This window comes from Drosophila albomicans, chromosome 2L (assembly GCF_009650485.2).
Source record: "Drosophila albomicans strain 15112-1751.03 chromosome 2L, ASM965048v2, whole genome shotgun sequence".
Lineage (NCBI taxonomy): Eukaryota > Metazoa > Arthropoda > Insecta > Diptera > Drosophilidae > Drosophila > Drosophila albomicans.
Genome location: NC_047628.2, coordinates 23,211,676 through 23,234,871, shown reverse-complemented (window position 1 = coordinate 23,234,871; position 23,196 = coordinate 23,211,676). Strand labels below are relative to the sequence as shown.

General features: G+C 42.1%; 3 protein-coding genes across 4 annotated transcripts in view; 1 reads left to right on the top strand and 2 right to left on the bottom strand.

The window, feature by feature from the left end:
• LOC117565537 (S phase cyclin A-associated protein in the endoplasmic reticulum) overlaps positions 1–5,242 on the bottom strand; it is a 34,290-nt gene extending 29,048 nt beyond the window's left edge. The window contains exons 1-4 of one of the 2 annotated variants that reach the window (XM_034244681.2): positions 4,515–5,242; positions 3,508–4,446; positions 1,768–3,447; positions 58–1,504 (exon numbers count right to left, since the gene is read on the bottom strand). In XM_034244681.2, the coding sequence (XP_034100572.1) occupies positions 58–1,504; positions 1,768–3,447; positions 3,508–4,446; positions 4,515–4,683 (4,235 nt within the window). In that variant the 5' untranslated portion in view covers positions 4,684–5,242. The remainder of the gene's footprint in view (positions 1–57; positions 1,505–1,767; positions 3,448–3,507; positions 4,447–4,514) is intronic. The other variant, XM_034244682.2, reaches the window with a different exon arrangement.
• A 311-nt stretch (positions 5,243–5,553) lies between these two features.
• On the top strand, positions 5,554–22,025 carry LOC117565538 (protein bicaudal D). Its single transcript, XM_034244683.2, has 8 exons — positions 5,554–6,892; positions 17,132–17,497; positions 17,556–17,693; positions 17,757–18,613; positions 18,681–18,898; positions 18,962–19,216; positions 19,275–19,449; positions 19,827–22,025. Exons 1-8 carry the CDS (start codon positions 6,653–6,655, stop codon positions 19,942–19,944), a joined length of 2,367 nt encoding a protein of 788 aa, XP_034100574.1. The 5' UTR covers positions 5,554–6,652; the 3' UTR covers positions 19,945–22,025.
• The window catches only part of LOC117566124 (U2 small nuclear ribonucleoprotein auxiliary factor 35 kDa subunit-related protein 2), a 28,504-nt gene continuing 21,594 nt past the window's right edge, over positions 16,287–23,196 (bottom strand). Inside the window, exon 6 of the mRNA XM_034245601.2 lies at positions 16,287–16,469. Coding sequence (XP_034101492.2) covers positions 16,354–16,469 — 116 coding nt within the window. The 3' untranslated portion in view covers positions 16,287–16,353. The remainder of the gene's footprint in view (positions 16,470–23,196) is intronic.

Below are 23,196 nucleotides of genomic sequence, written 5' to 3'. Positions count from 1 at the left end.
GTAAAGAGTAAAGAGAGAATTACTATATGTAGCATTTAAACCTTTTTTCAGACCCACCATTGACTCATGCGCTGTTTGAGCTTCTTCATCTTCTTTTTGTAGCTACGTGAATGCTCGCGATTGCCATTGACGCCACCCAACTCCGATAAAGTCGACGACAGATCACAATCCTCATTGGTAGTGCTTGTAGCGTTGCCATTGAAGAGCTCCTCCTCGTCGTCCTGTTCACCACGTGCCTCGTCTTGCTGCCTGGTGCTGGGCATGGTCAACTCCAACGCCCGCTGACGAATGTGCTCGATGTTCTCCTCGTGACGACGCGCAGATTCTAACTGCTTCTGTTGAATCTTGCGCTGCAACTCCTCGGCCGTCTGTTGCTGTTGCACTTGCAATGCCAGCAGACGCTCCTCGCGATCGCGCGCCTTCTCCCTGGCCAAAGCCTGACGTTGGCGTTCCTTTTGTTCCTGCATCTTGCCTATGCGCTGCTCTTTCTCTAGCCGCGTTTCGTTCATCTTCTCCAGCTTGAGCAGACGCTCCTTTTCTAGCGCCTGACGACGACGCTCCACTGCGGCTTCTTTGGCTGCCTTCTCCTCGACGCGCTTCTGTCGTTCCTGCTCCAGATCTTGGAGACGTCCCTCGGTTTCCTTGGAGGACTCGAGCAAGTCGAGACGTTTGTTTTGCGCCTCAATGTTCTTGATGAAATTAATCTCCTTCAGTTTCTTCTCCTCGTCGTGCGCCTTTTCGATGATCTGTCGCAAGTAGATCTCTCGATTCTCGGCCGCGCGCTGCAGTCGTCCCTCCATCTTCTGGCGCTTATCCTCGATCAGTTGTTTCTTGGCAGTCTTCACGTCCTCGACACGCACAAACAACTGCTGCAACTTGGCCGCCTTCTCCTGCTGGAGTAGCGCACGCTTCTGTTGGGCACGCGCCTGCTTCGCCTGATATTTCTTCAGCGTCTCCTGCAGTGAACGACGGCGCGAGGGCGACGATAGCTTTTGATGAAGCTCCTGTGCTCGCCCCGGGTGACGTGCAACATAGGCTTGGAGCGTAGCCAAGGCCTCGGCACGCTCATTCCACGACATGTCCGAGAGCAGCGCCTGATAGCGCAGCTCCAAACTGGCATTCTCATCGTCGCACATTGTAATAAAGACACCCGCATCATCGAGTCCCAGTTCGGCACTATCTTCATTCTCTTCCAGCTGCACTTCGCAGTCTGTTTCATCCGTCTCGGTGTCCACATCGATCTCAGTGCTCTCCAGTTCGCGTATCTGTCGCTCCAGCGATTCCTGCACCTCGACTAGCATGCGTTCGTTGCGTTCTTCCTCCACATCCTCGGCACTCTGCTCGTCATTTTCATCGCAGGCACTCAACAAGGAGGAGCCCGATTTGACACAGCCATTCGGCAGCTTGCTGCGCGCAATGCTTTCGTACAACTCGCCAATTGTCTTCGAGAACTCGCAGTTGGTCTGGATCTTAATGTCGATCTTATTGTGGTCATCATTATTAGCTGTGGAGTGAAGGAGATGAAAGAGGTTTCATTAGTATTGGAATTACAGAATATATCGGGAATATCTAAAGAGAATCTTGCTGTATGATTTGATATCATATTTTCATTGTTAATATAAGGATTAAACCGATGGATACACATCTCTCTGCCTTATATCACTATAACTTATTAATCTAAATTTTTTAAGCTATTCAACGAGCGCAAACATTCACTATCAATCTTAAGATTCAATCTATTTCCTTTAATCCTTTCTTCATACTCACACTCGCAAGTGCTGCCTGAAGATCCACTATTGTCATGGCTGCTCTGCTCCTTTTGCTCCTTCTGCTGCTTGCGCAGCGCATTCTTCTCGCTCCTCATGTATTCCTTGTGCAGCGACGTCATCTTCAGTCCAGTGAGATCCGATTTCTGTCGCTTGATAATCGAGGTGCGTCCATTCAAGGCGCTGCTGACATTGGAGCCACAATTGCTGCTGCTACGTGAGAAGCCAGTTGTTGTCGCTGGTTTCTGTTTTTCCTTCTCCTTGAGCTTCTCCTTCGCTTTGTCTGCATTATTCTCCTTCTCCTTGTCTTTATCTTTTTCTGCATCCTTGTTTTCCTTGTCTTTTTCTTTGTCTTTCTCACTGGTTTTGTCTTGCTTCTTAACCTGTGTAGCTGCTCGCAGAGCTGGGAATGAATTCACCTTGGCTTTGGCATTCTTAATCTCTGGTCGTGGTGCTGGCGGCGCCACAATCTTGTTGCCAGTCTTATTGGCAGCACCTTTCGCAGCGGGCGCTTTACCTGCCACCGTTGGCTTTGCATTGGCCGCCGTCTTGGCTTTCTCACGCTGCTGCTTGTCCTTCTCTTCCTTTTGTTCGTTGAGCAGCGCCAGCGTTGGCAGACTAGCATATCCCGTTGGCTGATTGAATCGATTCGCCCAGTGCATGCTGCTCCTGCGTCGATTCTTTACTGTCAGCCAGCCATCGTTGGCATCGTGCAGCTGCAATTGCAACTGCTTTGGCTCGGAATGTCGATCGTCCAGCTTGATGGTGCTGCGTGAGCTGCTCAGCTGTTCGTTACTCGCCTTTAGCGTGGATGTGGAGCTGGCAATGTCCTCGCGGGAACTTAAACGCACGCTGGGCAAGCTCACACGCTTGCCAACAGTTGTACCCACTGTTCCGGCTGTTGTTGTTGTGGTCAGCAAAGTGCTGCGCGTGCGTTTGGCCAATGGCTTTGGAGCTGCTGCTGCTGCTCCCGAAGCTGGCGCCGAATTGCCATTCATGTCGATCATGGTGCGCGAACGTGCTGACAATCTGCTGGCCACATTGCTGGGCGGTCCATAGCACTCGGTTTTGCTAGAGGGACGCGGCGGCACTGTGGGTGCTGACAAAACTGTGCTGCGTGCTGTGCGTGCCCCAAATGACTTTAAATTCGTATTGGAATTGACATTGGCATTCACATTATTGTTGTTGCTGCGCCGCAAGCCATTAACTGCCGTCTTGGGCAACGTGGTTGTCTTTGCTGTGGTGCCCAGTTTAGCTGCAGTTGTTGGCGCCGTTGCTGCTGCCACTTGTTGTGTGCTCTGTGTCTTTGGATTGCTGCCACGCGCAGCTGCTGGACGATTGAGTACACTGGAGTACTTTAGCGGACTATTCTGCATTGCATTCGCTGCACCACTCAGCGCATTCAGTGGCTGCGCTTTCTTTGCCGGATTCTCAGGCAGCGGCGCCACTGGCTTGAGCAGTGTGCTCGGTGGCGTTGGCTCCTTGTTGGCCTGCGCTTGCAACAGAAGATTCTCCATGGCATCCATGCGGCAGACAGTCATCTGCAAAGCCGTTGGCTCTACAATAGCTACAGATTCAACTGCTGGTTTTGATTGTGCTTGCTCAACTGCTGGGCTATCTGCTTGTGGCATTTGCTCCGACTCCACTGCCTCTTTAGCTGCCGTCTCTACTTGTTGAGCTGCTAAAAGAATACATTTTTTAGTAGCTATAACAGGAAGTTGTAATGTCGACAATTTCATACCCTCAGTGGCTGGTGCTGCCGCCTCTCTTTCAGCTTCCTCTCGCTCAGCTGCTTCTCGTTCAGCTGCTTCTCGCTCAGCTGCCTCTCTTTCAATTGCTTCCTTTTCGGCTGCCTCGCGTCGCATCTTCTCGCGCACATCGGCCAGCGTCAGATGTGGATCCTCGAGATCGGTCTGCGAATATTGTGTGTTTAGCTGCACATACGACTTGTCTGACGCGCTCAAGTCTGGCGCTTGCTCCAATGGATTGGCATTCAGCGAAGTGTCCGAATTGGAGTTAGCTCCTCCGCCTCCGCCACCCTGTGTCGCTCGCTTACTCGCCGCAAACAATTCGCGCACATTCACGCGCATGGCACCGCGTGGCAACTGATCGTAGGCACGCAACAGCTTTTTGGGAGACACATGGCCATCACAGCAGGGCGACGTTTTGCCCGAGTTGCAGGCAAACAGCGCTGGGCTCGATTTTCCCGAAGCTGTGGGACTACACAAGCTTTTGGTACGCACTCGTGGCGTTGGATTGCTTTTTCGCACTTCCCAGGCGAGACTTTGTGGCCGCTGCTGCAGTGGCCGTGAATCGTAGTCCCAGCTAACTTTGAACCATTCGCTGAGCGCTTTAAAGTCACGCACATAGTTCTCTAGCACGAGTATCGCCTCTTGGCAGCTTGATATGTTCTCATAGCACTCGACAGTCTGATAGATTTCGTTGACAGCACGTTGCAGGTTGCCAAAGAGCAGTGCCCAGTAGCGTGCTTGCAACTCCGACTTCTTGTCGCGTCCCGTTGAAGCGCTGCGCACACGCGGTCCACTATTCGAAGCTACTCCACTGGCATTGTTGCTGCTCTTGGCTGTGGGCGATTGGCAGTGTTTGGGCGTCTGTTGGCCGCCGTTGGGTGACTTTGGTGGCGCCACAGGCGGCTTGCGGCAACTGGGCGTTGGATAACCTAAAAAACGGACAGAGAACATGTGAAACTTCAATTCGTGTAAAGTGTCAAAAACAAATAAAACTTACAGTCGCCATTGACAACAACACTGCCGTCGATGACGACGCCGCCTCCAGTTCCAGCTCCTCTTCCTCCACTCGTGTCGTTGTTGTGTGTTGTTGTCTCATCGCAAAACTGGTAGACGAGCAAATTTTTCGCCTCGCGTCCCTCGCGACTCAGCACTTCTCGCATTTCCATCACTGTATGTTGCTAGGCTTTTTTTTATTTCAGTTTCAGTTCTTTATTGTTTTTAGCTACCCACTCCAACGCCGACGTCGACGCCTACGTCGACTTCGTTAAGTCGCTTTTTTTTGGACGCAGATGTTCACGCAAGTTGACAATTCGCAGATTTCAAACAGGTTAACAATTGTGATTCGTACAGCAATTGCTATTCCTTGAACAAAACTATCACTGTTTTAGATGCTTCAGTTGATTGCCTGGCAATTTACTGCACACTTTATGCTTGATTTCTTATTTTACTGCCTTTGTTTTAACGGCTGTTCAAGTTGGTTTCGTTGTTGTTGCTATTGTTGTTCTTGTTGTTGTTGCTCGCGTTGAAAATTTCGCAATGAGAGACAACAGAAAGTAACATTTTTGGTTTAGCTGTGTCTACTAACACTCACACACGCACACAGGCTACTCAGCTCAATTGGATGAATCTGAATAGCCAAATTGTTACACAGGTGTTTTTTATTACAAACTAAAAATATAAATTTAAAAACGCACCGAGAATAAGAACTGCATGCCAGCCAATCAGCTGTTTTGCTGGCAGTCTGACTATCGAACAGTGTGTACACACTTGCTTATAGTAGTGGCATATCGATAGCTACACAGATGATATATATCGGCAATATCCTGATATATGCATATTCGCCAATTGGATGTAATGTCAATATAAAATACATTTTTATGTAAGTTTTAGCTTCTTTAAACCTTGAAATATAAAAAAATAATACAAACATTTTTGGATTATTGCAAGAATCGACAGCCTGTAACCATGAATACCAAATTTTCGGTAAACTTTGCGACTTTATTTAGCACATTTTTAAATCGTATCTGCGGTCACCTCCTCTATTCGCATTCCGTCACAAACAGTGGGGCGAACCACACACACACACTCAACTCGCACTCGGACCGTGATTGCGGAGTTTTTGTTTTTGCCATTCGCTTTGAAAAATTTTCGATTAAAACTATAATTTTAAATTAGCAAATTGCTAATCTAACAAATTCCGTCTAAACGTGCAACGAAATACGTATAATTGCATCAAGTGGCTCGCTGGCTACCAAAAATAAATCAAAAACTCTCAATAACTGGACAGCAACAAATTGAAATTGAAAAATAGAAATGAAAGTGGAAATCGTGTGATGTCATGTCGACAACGACAACGACGACGGCAGCAGCAGCGACGTCGACCACCGTTCTGTTAATTTAAACTTCCTGTCCTCTTCTGTCCACTTGTGTTTAAAGAGTGCCGCCCCCGTCCACGGTGCACAGTGTGTGCAGTAAATGTGCATTTAAAGAGCGAGATCCTCTCGAGGTGTAAGTGAGGAACATAGTGAACATAAAAAAAGTAAAAGAAAAGCAAAAAGAAAAAGAAACGCAACGAAAAAGATTCTTCAATTTTCATTCCACGGCCAGCTCCAATGTGCCAGCAGTGAATAGCAGCACAAAAGAGAAAAGGTGAAACGAGCCAAACTCACACAGGCATATACCCCACTCACATACATACGTATACACTCATATTTATTCGCACGCACACAGACGCGCTACACGCACCACGCTTGCGTGTGTATGTGTGAGTGGAGTGAGTTTGTTTTACGGAGTGGGAAACGGAGAAACCGAAACAGCAGCAGCCGCAGCTGAAGAAGAAGCACTCAAGCAACGTCCGACAACATAAACAACAACGACAACAACAGTAAAAATAAATAAAGGGAGCATTTTTTCTATATTGATTTCCCTCCAAAACAAAAAACAAGTAAACGAAGCAAAACAAAAACAGAATTTAAAGATAATTCCGCCCAAGCAACAGGAGCACTTGCTACACACACACATACATATATACAGAGACTGTGAGTGTGTGTGGTACCGTCCTTAAAGCTCTGCATACAGACACACACACGCACACACACATTCCCTTCCTATACACCTCCCCCCAATCCCCCCATCATGTCCAGCGCCAGCGACGCCAACGATGGCACTGCCCAACAACAACAGCAAACAGTGCTGGAACTTCGCATGGAAGTGGAGCGTCTGACACGCGAACTCGATCAAGTGTCCAGCGCCAGTGCACAATCCGCTCAATATGGCTTATCCCTGCTCGAGGAGAAGTCAGCGTTGGAGCAGAAATGCGAGGAGCTGGAAACGCTCTACGACAACACACGACATGAGCTGGACATAACTCAGGAGGTGAGCTCAATTCAACTGACCAACTAATCAATCTCTCTTTCTTTCCAAAAACAGTCAAACAGCTGTCTGACTGTATGTGAGAGTGTGCATGGCTATGTGTATGTGTGCTTACTGTTTCCAAGCAAATTCCAATTGTCGCTTATCTACCTGCACACACACACACACACTCTTTGCCAGTCACATAGACATACTCACGGTTAGAGCAAAAGTTTTGCAATCGGCTTTCAATTTGTCTTGTTGGCAACTACAGTGAATGTTGCCTAAACTGAACAACATAGAAAACCAACATTTTAACAGATAAAATAGTTAATTGGCTGACTTATTTTAATTTCATAAACAAATTAAATGTTTTAAGAATATTTAATGAAGAGTCTGAGAGAAAAGCAATCAGTTAATGCATTTTTTCAACTGCCTTAAAATTTAAATTTCTATTTAATTTACTTTATTAATATTTCAACTATTTTCATTTAAAAAGATCATATAAAAAATGTGTAGGAAATTAAAAGCAAAAGTAGCTATGTGGCTATGGCAATTTCAAAAGTTCATGATTATATTGTGCAGGTCTCAGATATTTTTGCATCTCAAGAAATTTATTTTAGGATTATTTTTTTGTATTTGCCTTTCTGTATCAACCAATTAAATTTTATTTTTAGCTTATACTTTATTGTGATTTAAAGATAGTTCACTGTAGTCGTCTGATTTAATTAAGTATTTCAACTGATTTTATTTTATGCAACTTATTCTATATATGGCATATATACTATTATTCACTGTAGTCGTCTAGTCGCAATGTCCGGCTCTGATAATCACGATTCATTTAACCAGCCAGCTGGTCACATGTTGTTCGCTGTTTGCTGTTCGTTCTATAAACTTGGCTTGCGGTACTTGGCGCCGCCTCAGTGAACGCCCCCGCTCTCTCTCTCACTCTCTTAGTCTCTCGGTACTCGCTCGATCTGTATCTCTTTCTTTCCGCTCTCTCTCTCCCTTGGTCTCTTTGTTTGCCTGATCACGGTCAATTTGGTCTGTGCTTTATCATCACCATTCAGCGGAATAGTTGCCTTTGCTGTTTTTATTACAACATGGCCAATAAGCACTCAGTCAGTTAGTCAGTCAGTCAGTCAGCACTTCTGCCATTCCATTTTGCACCTATGTTTAGCTGTGTATTTTTTTTCTGCTTTTTGCCAACTGCCTGGCTGGCTGTCTGGCAATTAGCCATGCCAATTGTTTTGGCATTTCCGCTGGAATTTCAACGTGCAATGCGGAAAAGCCAACTACAAAGTTTGTCCTTCGTCAAATCAGCGCAACAAAAAAAAAGAATAGGGAAAGGGAAAGGGAAAAGTGTGGCAGCGGGAAAGCAAGGGCAGCTTTTGCCTGGCGGCTCATTATCATGTTTTGTTTTTTTACCTCGTTTTTACGATTACCAGAAGCGTTAATTACTCGTTTGCGAAAGCAAAGAATTACTTTCTATATGTGAAAAATAGAACTAATAGGGGAAATTAAGTTGTCGCACTCAAGCTTGATAGAATAGTTGGCTAAAAATACAAATTTTAGCAAATTAAGTTCTTTAATATGACATCATTTATGTTACCCTTAATTTGAATCATTTCTAAGAACTTTTTATTACAAAAGCAACTTTTTCCACGAAGGGTGTATTAAAAATGTAATTTTGAATGAGGTAATCAGACGAATGTTGTACAAATTATTATATTATATTATATATCATTCAAATATGATAATCAAATTACAATTTAAATGATTGCTTACAGATGGTTTACTGATCAATATTAACCATCAAGTAATAAACGCCATAAAACTAGCCTCTAACTATTCGTTGCATTCGCTTAATTTGAGAAGTTTGCAAATAGTTTTTTTTTTTAAATAGAATTCAATCTGCGTCCAGAAGTTGATTAATTAGCCGACAGGTGGCGCCCACCACCTGCCCATAGTCCCCGCTTTGCTTGATAGTTTCCAGCTTGTTAGCTTTGAACTCAACTGAACTTTAACGAGAGCGCCGTGAGCAAAATACCACACTTACACAAAGCACACACACACACACACAAATACAGGCGCACATTCACACCTACATACTCGCACACACACACACACATACAAACACAACACTCTCTCATTCACACTCGCACACAGATTAATGCATGCTTAAAATTTCAAAACGAAAAAAAAGGGGGAAAAAAAATTCGCAACGTCGCCAAACGATGATGACGACGACACTGCGGGCATTTTGCGCATGTGGGAGAGAGAGAGAGTAAGGGAGAAGTGAAGAAGAAGAAGCAAAGTAGCAAAATGGGAGACATATTTCCACTTGCACTTGTAATCAAGATATCAGGCCGTGGGCGACAACCCTGAAATGGCAAAGCCAGGCGCAACGTCATCATCATGAAATGAAATTAGCCAGTCTAGAATTAATAGAATATTTTGCATTTTGGCTGGCGGCAGCTTGAATGGATGTAGTATGTATAGGCAGCAGGATAATCGTAAATTGGCTCAAAATGCAATTGCAGTCGATACAAATATTTGCGTAGTTGGTTAGGAGAGAGCACAAGGGGTGGTGGCAAAAGGGGAGAAAGAGAGGGGACAGTTGTCGGTGTCAGCCGTTGTTGGCCATTTATTTATTTAGCTTTGTGTGGTTCTTGTGGTACGACAGAGTGGGAGGTAGACACAGAGAGGCGTGGCTGCTTGCTACACATGTTGTTTTGGACGTGTCTAACTGCGGCAATTAAAATCACCTCCCCTGCCCCCTACCAACCTCCCTCCTGATCCACAAACAAGAGCCATAAAACGAACGCAATGCGATATGTGTGTTTGTGTTTGTATTGTATGCGTGTGTGTTTATGTGCTAGCCATATTTTATGACTCGACTGTGAACGGAGGGAGGAGAGAGGAAGAGGAAGCAGCCAAGGACATTTCGCCTAGGGACTTGCAGTCAGTTCTGAGCACTGCGTCCTGTATCCTGTGTGCAGTTGTTTGCGGCTTGCGAGTTGTTAACTTGGTTACTTTACTGTGGCCAGGCCATGACAAAAGCCAAAACTTTTTAATACCAACTTCAATAATTAATGCTCCTATTTGCACTACGCTTCCTCTCCCTCCCTACACCCACATGATGAATGAGCAAAGCGAACGAATAAAGAGTAGAGAGAGGGAAAAAGAGATTACTATGGAAATTGTGGAATTTTAAAGTAAGCTAAATGAATATTCCGAAAAATAGAAATGAATTTAGTGTGGCGTGGGGATTATAACGGAAACATAGAAAATAATTTAATTTTAGTTAGCGAAATTTGCATGAAATAAATAAAATGTGTATAGAGGATGACAAATGTAAATGTGGCTAAATAGTAAAAAGAATTAATGATACTATGCAATAGTTTGGTATACATAACTTTGTTTGTAAAAATGTAAACTGAATTACAAACTAAAAGTTACTATGTAAAAGTCGCATATAATTTGTGTGTATCATAAATATTTTTGAATAACAATATATGTAGATATACTTCTAATACCTTAAATCAAATAACAAAGTTATCAGCTTCCTCATAGATAATTGATATGAATAATCTGATATACGACAAAAAAAAAAAAGCGAATGAAATATGAAAGTCATCTAAACCTTTAACCTGTTTATTTATGGAAATGTTAGACAATATTTGAATATCACAGTTTCTAAACAATTGTTGCCAAAAATAAACTCTAATTTGTTAAATCGATTAATCAATTCTTCTACTAAGCTACTGAAAACTAAAATGCCATCATCGATAATTCCTTCCACAGAAATAAGAATTTAAGATATAAATAACTTAACTGATATAAATAACTTGAATTCCTTTAATTTCCAACATTATATCATAATTTAGCCTCACTAATAACACATAAGTTGGATTATAATTATTGTTGTATTAAGCACTTAATAGACTTTATTTCGATTGCATACGAATGTGGCAGCAAATAAAGCTCTTGCCATAATCCCTCGATTCGCAAGAGTTGGCAAACAGTGCAGCGAAAAGCCGTTTAACAAATCCTAGCCAGACACTTGCAATTGCAATGACACCAACAGCAACATCAAAGCGACAACTAAGCAGACTATAAAGGACACAGAGGCAACTAAAGAACTGCAAAGCACTAAAAATAAAAAAAAATAAAAATGGAAAAAAGCAAGGAAAACGTGGAAATCCCGACGAAGAAATTATAATGATTTGACGCTGATGTTCTGTTCTGCTGGCGCAAATTGCAATTCTACGGCAATCAAATCCGGCAGCAGCAGCAGCAACAACAACAAGGACAATTGGGGCTGCAAGTTGGGGTTAGATGCGGGCAAGAGGAAGGAGAGGAGGGAGGACGGTGGCAGGAGGCAAAGGGTTAAATGCAGCGCTTGAGCACTGACAAAACATGTTTCCGACTTGGTTGCAGTCGCAGTTGTCATTTGTTGTTGTTGTTTCGGTTGTTGTTGTTGCTGACTGGTCTCTCTGGCTTCGCTTGCTGCAAGGGAAATGAGCAGGAAAAATGTTGCCAGCGAGCCAGCCCCACACACACAGACAGACAGAGATATTGTTGTATCCCCGCCTTCGTCTGCTGTCTGCCTCTGCTTTGCTGTCCCCAGGAGGCGGCTCTGCAATGAAAATGTAAAGCATCAGTTGTGCCACTGATGAGCATTGCCAGCAGCAGCAGCAGCAGCTTGCTGGATGGAAGGACAGCAGCAGAGACTTGTGAGTGAACTTTTGTGGCAATTCCATGGCCATAATGGTCATGCAATTTATTTGCACCAAACTTATTTGGCACGCTGATTGGCTTCCGCGTCGTTTCGGCCCATAGACACATTTTATGAGCCAAGCCGAAAAGCTATCTTTCTCTCTCTGACTCTGTTTGCGGCATCCTTGGAGTGCTGCCAATTGTTGACCCACAAATGCAAATGCAAAAATGTGTGGTTGCATCTCTCAAGTACTAGAGCATTTGGTCACAATATTACGACTTACCCCGATTGCCTGTTAACTGCAAATGATTTTTATTACACACACGGATGATGCAACACACAGTCTCTGTGTGGCATGTGTGGCATGACAACACAGCAGTAGAAGCAGAAAGAAGCACATTTATCCCTACTGTGCATTTGCATACATTGTTTTCGCAGCTGCAAAAAGGATTTACATGTTGTGCGGACGCTTTTCCATTTTCACATTTTTACATTTCCCACACATACACAATATTCGCAGTGTGTTAAGAGCATCATTTAAGAAATATATATGAGCATTATTCTCTTTTCCCCGAGGAAGGTATTACGACTATGCGATATCATTAAATGTCCATGAGTGTTTTATGTTATAAGAGAAGCAACAGAAGAGAATGAGAACATTACATATTAACTGAATAATTATTATGTTTGCATAGCTAACGGATTAGAAAATGTTTTACCAGTAAACAGACAAATTTCTTTGTTCACAATTTTCATGAAAAGAATATAAAAAAGAAAAAGAATATGAAAGAAGAACTTTGTATATCCATTGTACACAAAACTGTTGATAAGCAAACTAACTTCTAACAAAAAGTATGTAAAAAGAATTTGAAAGTACATATTACAAAAATTGAAAGCTCTTTTTATTAATAGCTTAATAGTAGATTTCCAGAGTGAACTGTTGAAGTTGTGTCTCAGAGAGAGTATTGAAGGTATTACCCGATATAATACTAACTCCTAAAACATATTTTTTGTTTTCAAAATAAAATGAATTCTTTCCTAATTGATTAAATGAAAATATCATAGGAATGTTAATTAAAAGAAACATTACTTTGTATAAAATCTACATCCACACTGTAGATAGTTTCTTTTTCTACATTTCTTCCTCATTTTTAGCCAACTTCTTATTCTATGAGTTGACTTTCTGCCAACGTTTCATATCTAATGTGTAATCTTCAAATAGAGTATTTTGCTCACCTGTTTATTGCTGTGCTTAGTTGTAGTTTACAGTTTAGTTGTTTTCCATTTAGTTGAGAGCTTAATTTGCGTTGCTTTGTTGTGTTGCACGCTTTCCATGCTCGAATTATACATTTTACTTTTAGGCCAGAAGGGGGAAGCCAAGGGAAGCGGCCTGTTGTAGCCTCTCCGAGTCGCAGTGTCGCGCGATGTTTTGCTTATTTTCATTTTGGCGACGAATCAAATTTAACAAAGCAGGGGAATGAAGGAGTGTGTGATAGAGAAGGAGAAAGCGGACGAAATGGAGATGGAAAGAGAGAGAGGAAGAGTCAAATGCGTGCATTGACATGGAGGCCACAAGTGCGTCCGCATCCCATGTCCATGTTCCGAGTGTGTGAGTTAAGAAATTACATGACAACCTACAACACAAAACCGAGGCAAAGGCAAAGCCAAAGCAACAGCAGCAACAGCAACACAGTAGCAGCAACAGCTTTGCATTTGTTAGTGCTGCCTGCCACTGATTGTTATTTCCATGAGGCGTGGCAGAGGAGCTGTAGATGGCGTCGTCGTCGTCGTCGTCATCGTTGTCATTGTCGCTTGGCGTGGCCCAACAATCTGCTCAGTCATTCATGGCATACTTTATCAACATCGTGTTTGTTTCTCCCCTCCCTGCCTCCCTCTCTTCTTGGTTGTCGGGGGGAAATTGTTATGAGTCGCCCATTGCCCATTGCTGCTGCTGTTTCTGTTGTCGTTGTCACCGTCGCAGTCGCCGTCACCATTTGCCCACGTTTGCCACCTAAGCGAGTCGCACACAAAATTCCGCTACTCGTTGCCATCATAATGTGGGCAATCTGCTCTATTTTTAGTGGCCGGCAAACACGGAAACATTGCAACAGCTGTTGTCACGGCTAAATTTGATGCTCTGGCTGATGCTGGGCCAGCTCTCCATTTAGACCATTTTTGTTGACTACTCCACAGCATCAGATTCAACCGCAAATACAAAACACACACCACAGCCAACAGCAATGTGCGTTGCACATTGAACGGAGCGGAAGAGAAAACACACCTAAACTGTTAAGCTCTCATCTCCTGCTCCTCCTGGTCGGTCGCATTGCCAGCCACGCCTGGTTGTGTTAATATTTGCTCGACTTAATTAAAAATCTTTTCTAATTTGCATAAAGTTCATGTCATGGTGTCATTTATTGCGGTTGTTGTGGCAAGCCTGTTGTCTGCAGTCAGTCGCTCGCTTGCTGTTGCCCCTGCTGACCCATAGATGGCGCCAATACACTGCCAAGCAAACTTGAACTCGAAAAATATCAAAGTTGTCTGACTGCTCTGTAGTTGGAACAAAATATAGATATATTCTTTTAATTTTATTTGCATTTTTATTAATTATAATTAACAATTAATATATTCATACTTATTCCTTGAAATGTTACTTAAACACAAATTAAATTTCCATTTGCTAAAAGTTGCAACCTGTAAGCTCAACTATTTTTAGTTCACGATTTCATTTGGCTTCCGCATAGTTCACACTTCTTCACTTTGTAATGCGCTTGAACTTCGTGGTAAGTTCAAGACGTACTTCACCCCGACGTCTGCTCTAGAGATTCACGTCTAGTGTCATCATTTGCATATAGATTTACTGTGCTACTCTATAGCTCATGTATATATGGATGACGTCACGTGTGCACTAGTTATATTTAAAAGGCATTTAAAAGCAAAGAGTTGTCAGTTGGCATTGTTGCAATGTTGTTGGCACTTTTAACAGCTCGAATTTCATTTGAACTTCTTGCCAAAGTCTGTTTTGCAACTGACTTTTATTTGTATTTTATTTTACACCCCCACGCATATTATTCCTGCAGTCACTTGGCAGATAAAGGGTGTTCTTCTAGAATGAAAAGTTGTTATGAAATAAAAGTAAAACCCAAAAAGATATAATTTTTAGCTGTCTGCTCTATAAATCGAAAAGAAATTTCTTACGCAAAGATTTTGTATGTATATCTAGAATACAAAACCTAATTCGAATGTTTCTAAAATTACTTGAATGTGCGGAATTTTAAGAGGCCATTAGATCCATTTAAAGTAGTTCAGTCATTACAATTTGCAGCACTTAGAGAAACACCCTCTTTAATGGCATGGGTTTGTTTGTCTATACGTAGCCTAGGTGGCGCCACTGTGCTATGTAGTGGCACACAAAATAAACACTCGCAGCTCTTGCCTGGTGTGTGACGACGACAACGACGACGTTGGTGACGTTGGCGGCATTAGAGGTCTCAAATTTCCAAGTTAGAGTCTCAGACTCAGTCTCGGTCTCGGTCTTTTGTTTGCCTTCCATTGCCTTTTCATCCACACTAATTAACGAAATGCACTTGCCACAAGCTCCTCTCACTGACTGTAGGTGTTAGCGTGTATGTGTGTGTGTTGTGCGATGCTCAAATTGAGATTACTACAGCAACAAAGGCGCTGACGCCGCCCCAAGGCTTTGACAATAAGACCGCGAAGAAAGAGAGATGGAGAGAGAGAGTGAGGGAGAAAGGATAAAGGGCTGCAGTTTCAGGCTATTTCCGTTATAATTTTGGGGTTGCATTCAGCGCTGTAAAAGATTGCTGCTTGCTAATTACACAGCATTTAAAAATACTTCAAAGACACAGCCAGCAGTCTGTGCCACCCCCTTTCACAGCCCGCATTCCTCCACTCTCTGTGGTCACTTCTTATGTATGTCTGTATGTCTGTTTGCCTCCCACCCGCTGTTGCTCAAGTGGCAGCAACGATGCCAGGTGGAGTGGCAGTGGCAACTCTACTCACTGTGAAGCACGTACTCGAAATGGCCATAGAAAAACTAACGACTGCCCGGCGAGATTTCAATTAAAGCCTTGTACACGCTTATGGCCCAACCCAGTTTCAGCATTCCGTTCAGTTCAGCTCAGTTCAGTTCAGCTCAATTCTCTTCAGTTCCAGTTCAACTCCTGGCCATATGGACACGTCGCATGCCTTCAATCAGCGGCTTTTATGACTGCACAGTTAAAGGCTTGGCCCGCACACTTCATAAATGGCAAAATACACTGGGAAAAACTAATTTTATTCCATTGAATTTCTCCCGAAAAAAGTTTTTTTTATTTACTTAAATAATGTATATTTTTATTTATACTTAATACATGTTCTTATTTATTATAAATTAGTTAACTTAACTTAATTTATTTTCTTTAATTTCGAAACAATTCGTTATTTTTGTGTTAAATTTTCTTTTCATTTTTGTTTTTTATTTTTATTAATAATTTATTGTTTTATCTATATTATTTTGTTTTAACTTGCTAAAATTTCTTTTGAATCCATATATTTTGTTCTTTCCTTAATTGTCCTATAATTTCAGTTGTATTACCTCAAACATTAACGTTTATTTGCATATATTTCATGTCTTTATTAATTTCTCGCAGTATGCGTTAACTTTTATTTACCTTTGGTTATGTCCTGGGCGTGTCCTGGGCTCGTTAAGCTTGACGTGTACGTGCGTCTATGGCACATTTTCCAACACTGCCAATCGCAATTAACAGAAATCCAATAAATGCTCGCCTTTGAGTGCGAATATTCCCACTCTTGGTTGCAGTTGCTCCCTGTCCACTTCTTCTTCTTCTTCAGTCAGCTCACTATCCACTGGGAGATCTATAATAAAAAGAAAATTTTACTTCCCCCCAAAAAAAAAGCAAAGATATTTGCGTCATTTAATGAAAAATGTAACCAAGTGAAGCGAATGAAAAGAGTGGGGGCGTCGACGTCGTCGTCGTCGTAAGCAGCAACAGCAAGCGCCAGCCAAGCTCCCCAGTGACTGACTGACGCCCCCATTATATCTCTCTCTCTATCTTCTTGCCCTTCTCTTTCCTGCATCTATCTCCGGCTACACGCCTGGCTTACACATGCAAATGACTGCAATAAAAATGGCAGGCTGGCAACTTTTATGATTGTTATACCCTGGAGAGGTCAGAGTCAGAGAATAGGGTATATAATATTTGCATTAAATGTCGGAAACAAAGGGAACATAGAACTTAAGAACTGTTTTGTTCATGAAGCACAACAAAACTAAATTTTTGTGAATAAAGTCTACAAAAGAAATCACTTCTCCTTAAAGGGTATGTCACAATCATGCATGCTCAATTCGCTCCGCTTAATTTGACTTCTAATATTCTTTAATGTGCATTCAACAGTTTCCCCATTTATTTCGCATTCACTTTACAGGGCATACTTTAGCCATATATAGAGTGAATTCTCTGCACTCTTAATTAGACTTTTCATAGTTATTAACCATCATTCCCGTTTTTGCATTGCAGGCTCTTACCAAATTTCAAACCTCACAGAAGGTCACCAACAAGACGGGTATAGAGCAGGAGGAGACGCTGCTTAATGAGTCGGCCGCTCGTGAAACGTCGCTCAATTTGCAGATACTTGATCTGGAGAACGAGATCAAGCAGCTGCGCCATGAGCTGGAACGTGTGCGCAATGAGAGGGATCGCATGTTGCAGGAGAACTCCGATATTGGCCGGGACAAAAGCGACAATGAGGCGGAGCGACTGCGTCTCAAATCCGAGCTGAAAGATTTGAAATTTCGCGAGACGCGCATGCTTAGCGAATACTCGGAACTCGAGGAGGAGAACATATCGCTGCAAAAGCAAGTGTCTAGCTTGAGAAGCTCGCAGGTGAGTCCACAAATAATTTTACCCTATTTTAGTTTGCTATAATTCGTTATATTTTCAGGTGGAATTCGAAGGTGCCAAGCACGAGATTCGCCGTCTGACCGAGGAGGTGGAGCTGCTGAATCAACAGGTCGATGAGCTGGCCAACCTCAAGAAGATTGCCGAGAAGCAAATGGAGGAGGCGCTGGAGGCACTGCAGGTAAGTGTCCCAAGCAATCGTACTTTAAAGAATGCCAATTAATTACTTTTGTTTCCGCAACAGGGCGAACGCGAGGCCAAGTACGCGCTGAAGAAGGAGCTGGACGGTCATCTGAACCGCGAGTCCATGTATCACATTAGCAATCTGGCCTACAGCATACGCAGCAACATGGAGGACAACGCCAGCAACAATTCGGATGGCGAGGAGGAGAATCTGGCACTGAAACGTCTCGAGGCAGACTTGAGCACTGAACTTAAGTCGCCGGATGGCACAAAGTGTGATTTGTTCTCGGAGATCCATCTGAATGAGTTGAAGAAGCTAGAGAAACAGCTGGAGAGCATCGAGAATGAGAAATCCCATCTGACGACCAATTTGCGGGAGGCCCAAACAAGTCTGGACAAGTCTCAAAACGAACTGCAGAACTTTATGTCACGTCTGGCGTTGCTGGCCGCGCATGTGGACTCGCTGGTGCAGCTGAAAAAACAGGTTGAGCTCAAGGATCCCAAGGCAAACAGCACCGATCAGGAGAAGGATGAACATTTGCAGCAACAGCTACGCGCAATAATCTCACAATATGCCAATTGGTTTACGCTTTCCGCCAAGGAGATTGATGGCCTCAAGACTGACATTGCCGAGCTGCAGAAGGGTCTCAACTACACGGATGCCACGACCACGCTGCGCAACGAGGTGACCAATCTGAAGAACAAACTGCTAACCACCGAACAAAAGTCCCTAGATCTGCAGAGCGATGTGCAAACGCTAACGCACATCTCACAGAATGCTGGCCAAAGTTTGGGCTCCGCACGCAGCACTTTGGTGGCACTCAGCGATGATCTGGCGCAGCTGTATCATCTCGTTTGCACGGTCAACGGAGAGACGCCCACGCGTGTTCTGCTGGATCACAAGAGCGACGATATGAGGTTGGCATTTAAATATAAATCACATATAGTTAGACTCCATCTAAACTTGCAACACTTTCTATTGCAGCTTTGAGAATGATTCGCTGACTGCCATTCAATCGCAGTTCAAGTCTGATGTTTTCATTGCTCGCCCGCAAATTGTGGAGGATCTGCAGGGTCTGGCCGATTCGGTGGAGATCAAGAAGTATGTGGACACGGTCAGTGATCAGATCAAGCATCTCAAGACAGCTGTGGAGCACACCATCGATCTGAACAAGCACAAAGTGCGCGCCGAAGGTGGCGAGAGTAAGTCAAGAATAGCATTCAATCCAAAGAGCATTCACGTTAATGTTATACTCTCATTTCCAGCTGTGGAGAAGGCCAACAGCGAGGAGCTGGAGGAACTGCAGGAACAGATTGTCAAGCTTAAGAGCTTGCTGTCCGTGAAGCGCGAACAAATTGGCACGCTGCGCAATGTGCTCAAGTCAAACAAACAAACCGCCGAGGTGGCACTCACCAATCTCAAGTCCAAGTACGAGAACGAGAAGATCATTGTCAGCGACACCATGTCCAAGCTGCGCAACGAGCTGCGTCTGCTCAAAGAGGATGCCGCCACCTTCTCAAGTGAGTTCTGGTAATACAGCAATTTGTGAATCCATTTTAAAATATATTTTGTCCACAGGCTTGCGCGCAATGTTCGCTGCACGCTGCGAGGAGTATGTGACCCAGGTGGATGATCTGAATCGCCAGCTGGAGGCTGCCGAGGAGGAGAAGAAAACGCTCAATCAGCTGCTGCGTTTGGCAGTGCAGCAGAAGCTGGCGCTCACACAACGTCTGGAGGAGATGGAAATGGATCGGTGGGTGCATTTGGGTCGTTAATTGCAGCACAGCAAACAACCACACACAAATCAAAATCATATTTATGTCTCACAATATACAAACAATATATCCCCTGTAAAAAAAAACCTAAAGAAAAAAGAGCCCTGGTAAGCATTGTTGACTGTGGCAAGAACATGTTTGCATGTGCGCGCCCCGCCCCCCGCTAACCTGCTGCTGGCATCCGCCTAACACCGCCAATAAAGGAACTAAGCTTACATGATTGTGTAGTCGATATATAATAATAATACTTTGTTGATTTGTTGATGAGCTTTCAATTAACACTGCATTCAAGTTGAACGTATGGTTGTCGTTGCTTTTGCTAATTGTAATTTCTATTTTTAATCTTTTGCCACAGCGAGATGCGTCATGTGCGCCGTCCGATGCCACCGCAGCGCGGCACCAGTGGCAAATCCTCGTTCAGCACACGTCCATCGAGCAGAAACCCGGCGAGCAGCAATGCGAATCCCTTCTAACATAAAATCAGCGTGCAGCGTAAGCTTTTGGCTTTAGTTTATACTTTGCTTAAGTTGTAAATTCGTTGAAAACGTTGGACAGTTGGAACGACAGTCACGGAAGGAAGGACCACCTCCTCTCCCTCCCGCCCTAGCAAGCACCTCGTCCCCGAAAACTGGAAATGGAATACTGCAAATGTATTTTTGTATTTTGTGAACGAAGCTATAGCTATCTTTCTATCTAACGTATCTATCTAATTGATTCCTATCCTATGATGATGATAACTATTTGTATCTGTTTCTATTTGTATTTATTGAGAGTTTAGTTAGACGAAAAGTTTTGTGTTAGGCGAATCACGCAACAAAAGGTTATTAACGGTTAGTTACTTAAACGTCCAATTAATTTAATTAAAATTATACATTTACAACATTATAACAAACATGAATAATTGTATTTTTCTATATACACACACATAAAAAAACAAACAAACAACAATGAGAAAAATGTATTCAAACGAAAATGTAATGTATTTAATGTCTTACGTTTGATTTAAGTTTTGAGTTTTGTTAAAAAACTTTCGCGTTCTGTTAACAACGCTGTGCGCAAGCGAAACTGATGAAAACATAAAACAAACATTTGATGTTGAGATGAAATGATGCATAAATGCATCAATATTGATATTGATATTGGCAATGGAAACCATGTATTAATTGGCCTGATAAACTGATAAAAAGAAACTATATAGTACTTTAAACGAGTATTTTCACGATCTGTGTACGTAAAATGAAGAAGAACAAGAAAACTTTGTTAAGGGCAGCACCAAAAGAAAACCCACTACGAATGGAGTTTTTAGTCTGACCCAAAATGTAAATTATACAAAACATATACAATATACAAATATATGTATGTGGAGAGCAACTATTGTGCTATGTGTAGCAATGGTCTGCGTCTTAAAGACGGCTCGGGCCGCCTTCGGATTGAAATTATAGTAAATTAATTATTGTTTGCAATTGAAAACAGATGAAAGAAACAGAAAAAACTTAGTTTTTTTTTAATTGTTTTGCTTGAACAGCAGAAATAGCGTTTAATTTGTGCATTATTATTTAATTTAATTAAAACAAAACAAATAAAAAAATAAATAAACACTAATACTAAGAGATTATTGTTAGCAACAATTGTTTTTGATTTGATTTAAATCCTGCATTCATAATTTATTTATGACGATGGTTAAACAAGTTGTTCTTATGATTTGCCTAGGAATACAGCCTTACAAATAGAATATTCTATTATGACTAACCAGCAGCTTAACCAACATAAAATAGCAATAATGAGAAGCGTTAATGTTTAAACGAATATTATTATCATTATTATGATTACGATTATTATTATAGTAGCTAATTAAACACACTCAAGTAGCGAGCACGTTTTAATCCAAAAAAATATCAAAGAAACTCCAGAAAAGAATCGTATGTAGCTGTTTTACACTATCCAACAAAATGTGTTTTTCGCTTCAATTTTGAGTTTCATTTCAAATGGGAAAAGATCAACTTGAATATTGCAAATTGAAATATACAAGTAACGTATATTGTGTAAATTTACCGAGCCATTAAATTGAATTTATATTTAAGACAACACACACTAACACACTCACAATCTTTACACCCAAACACATACACTCATACATCGTCCACTCACTTTAAAGCAGAGAATAACCTATAGTAATTATTTATGAGAGAAGTTGTAAAGAGGAGAGGTGCAAACATAACATAAAACTCGTACATAGTATTTCACAATGATTTTATTGTAATTTTACCGTCCCTTTTTGCAAAAACGAATTAGAACAAAGTCTATTTATGCAACAGCACGAAACAATACAACCTTAAGTTACATGTCCAAGCATTACATACTTTACAATCCATTCAACATTCATACTACATCCATTTGATGATAAATGCATCGATCGACCCAACAAAGCCAAAATATTTGATAGCCAACAAACAAAAAAAGAAAAAAAACAAAAACAAGAAAAACATATGAATAACTCAAGAAAATATTTCAATTAACAAAATAATAGTTTTCTATTCACAACAAACAAATAACATAAAGTAAAAGCAATTGAATTTAAGATTTGAAAGATATTTAATATAAGTTTTATGATGATAATGGAAAGACGTGGCAAAAGGCAATTTGCCACTTGGCCACAATGGGAGAACAAACAAACATACATATGAGAAATGCAAAAAAGCAAAGTGAAACAAATGAAATGAATATAAATTATACATATGTGAAGAATAAACAAATTAGCAAAAAAAAATATTTAGTTTGTTTTTAAATACAATTTTTGGAACTTACAGATTGGTTGGGCTACAAAACTACGTCAAATTCAAACTATTTAAAGGCGTTGCACACTTTACTACGAATAAAATGATTGCCTGCTTTGTTTAATCGTGCGTGAGTCGTGTCACGTCGTGTCACGAAAGCAGTAAGATGGTCACCCAAAACGGATTAGCTATAATATTTATTAAGTGAACATTTCGGAGTCATTGCAACAGTTTTCTATAAGACTTCCACAAACAATCTACAAATATTTCGAACGGGCGATTAAGCTTGTATGGCATTCATATTCAATAAATTAAGAGCATCTTAACTGAACTGTTTACTGAAACAGCGCAAGCGCCAAAAGCAAGTACACACAACAAATAAACAGTGATCTGCCAATCTATATCTCACTCATTGTGTGACAAAAATTAAATATTTATCGCAGAGTGCTTGTAAAGCGGAAGAGGTTGTAATAATTTGACTCACCATTTGCATTAAGTGAAATTATCCCAAACTCCAACCGACCAACTTGCGTCACGTTATCGATACCGATTCCAATCAATGGCGATGTCAAGTCACGCGCCATCGTCACGCGGCGAGCAAAACTACCGATATTTTAGACAGGCGAACATAAAAGAGCAGCTGCTCGACGATGCTCTATCGAACAGTCGACAACAAAACCGATACACACGACAGACAGGCAGGCAATTCCCGTATACACAAACAAGCAAACACAAGCAAACCCGCGCGCACAAACACACACTTGCACAAACTTTAATATACCAACAAATACACAGACACACACACACAATGGCACATGCAGAAACGAAATTTAATGCTGAGTCAGTGCCTTCCTTTGCCTTCTGCTGCCGCTGCTTTGGTTGGTGGTTGGTTGCAGCGTTGTTTCTATACGAGAAGCCCAGTGACGTTAGCAAGGGGGTTGCCCTATCCAA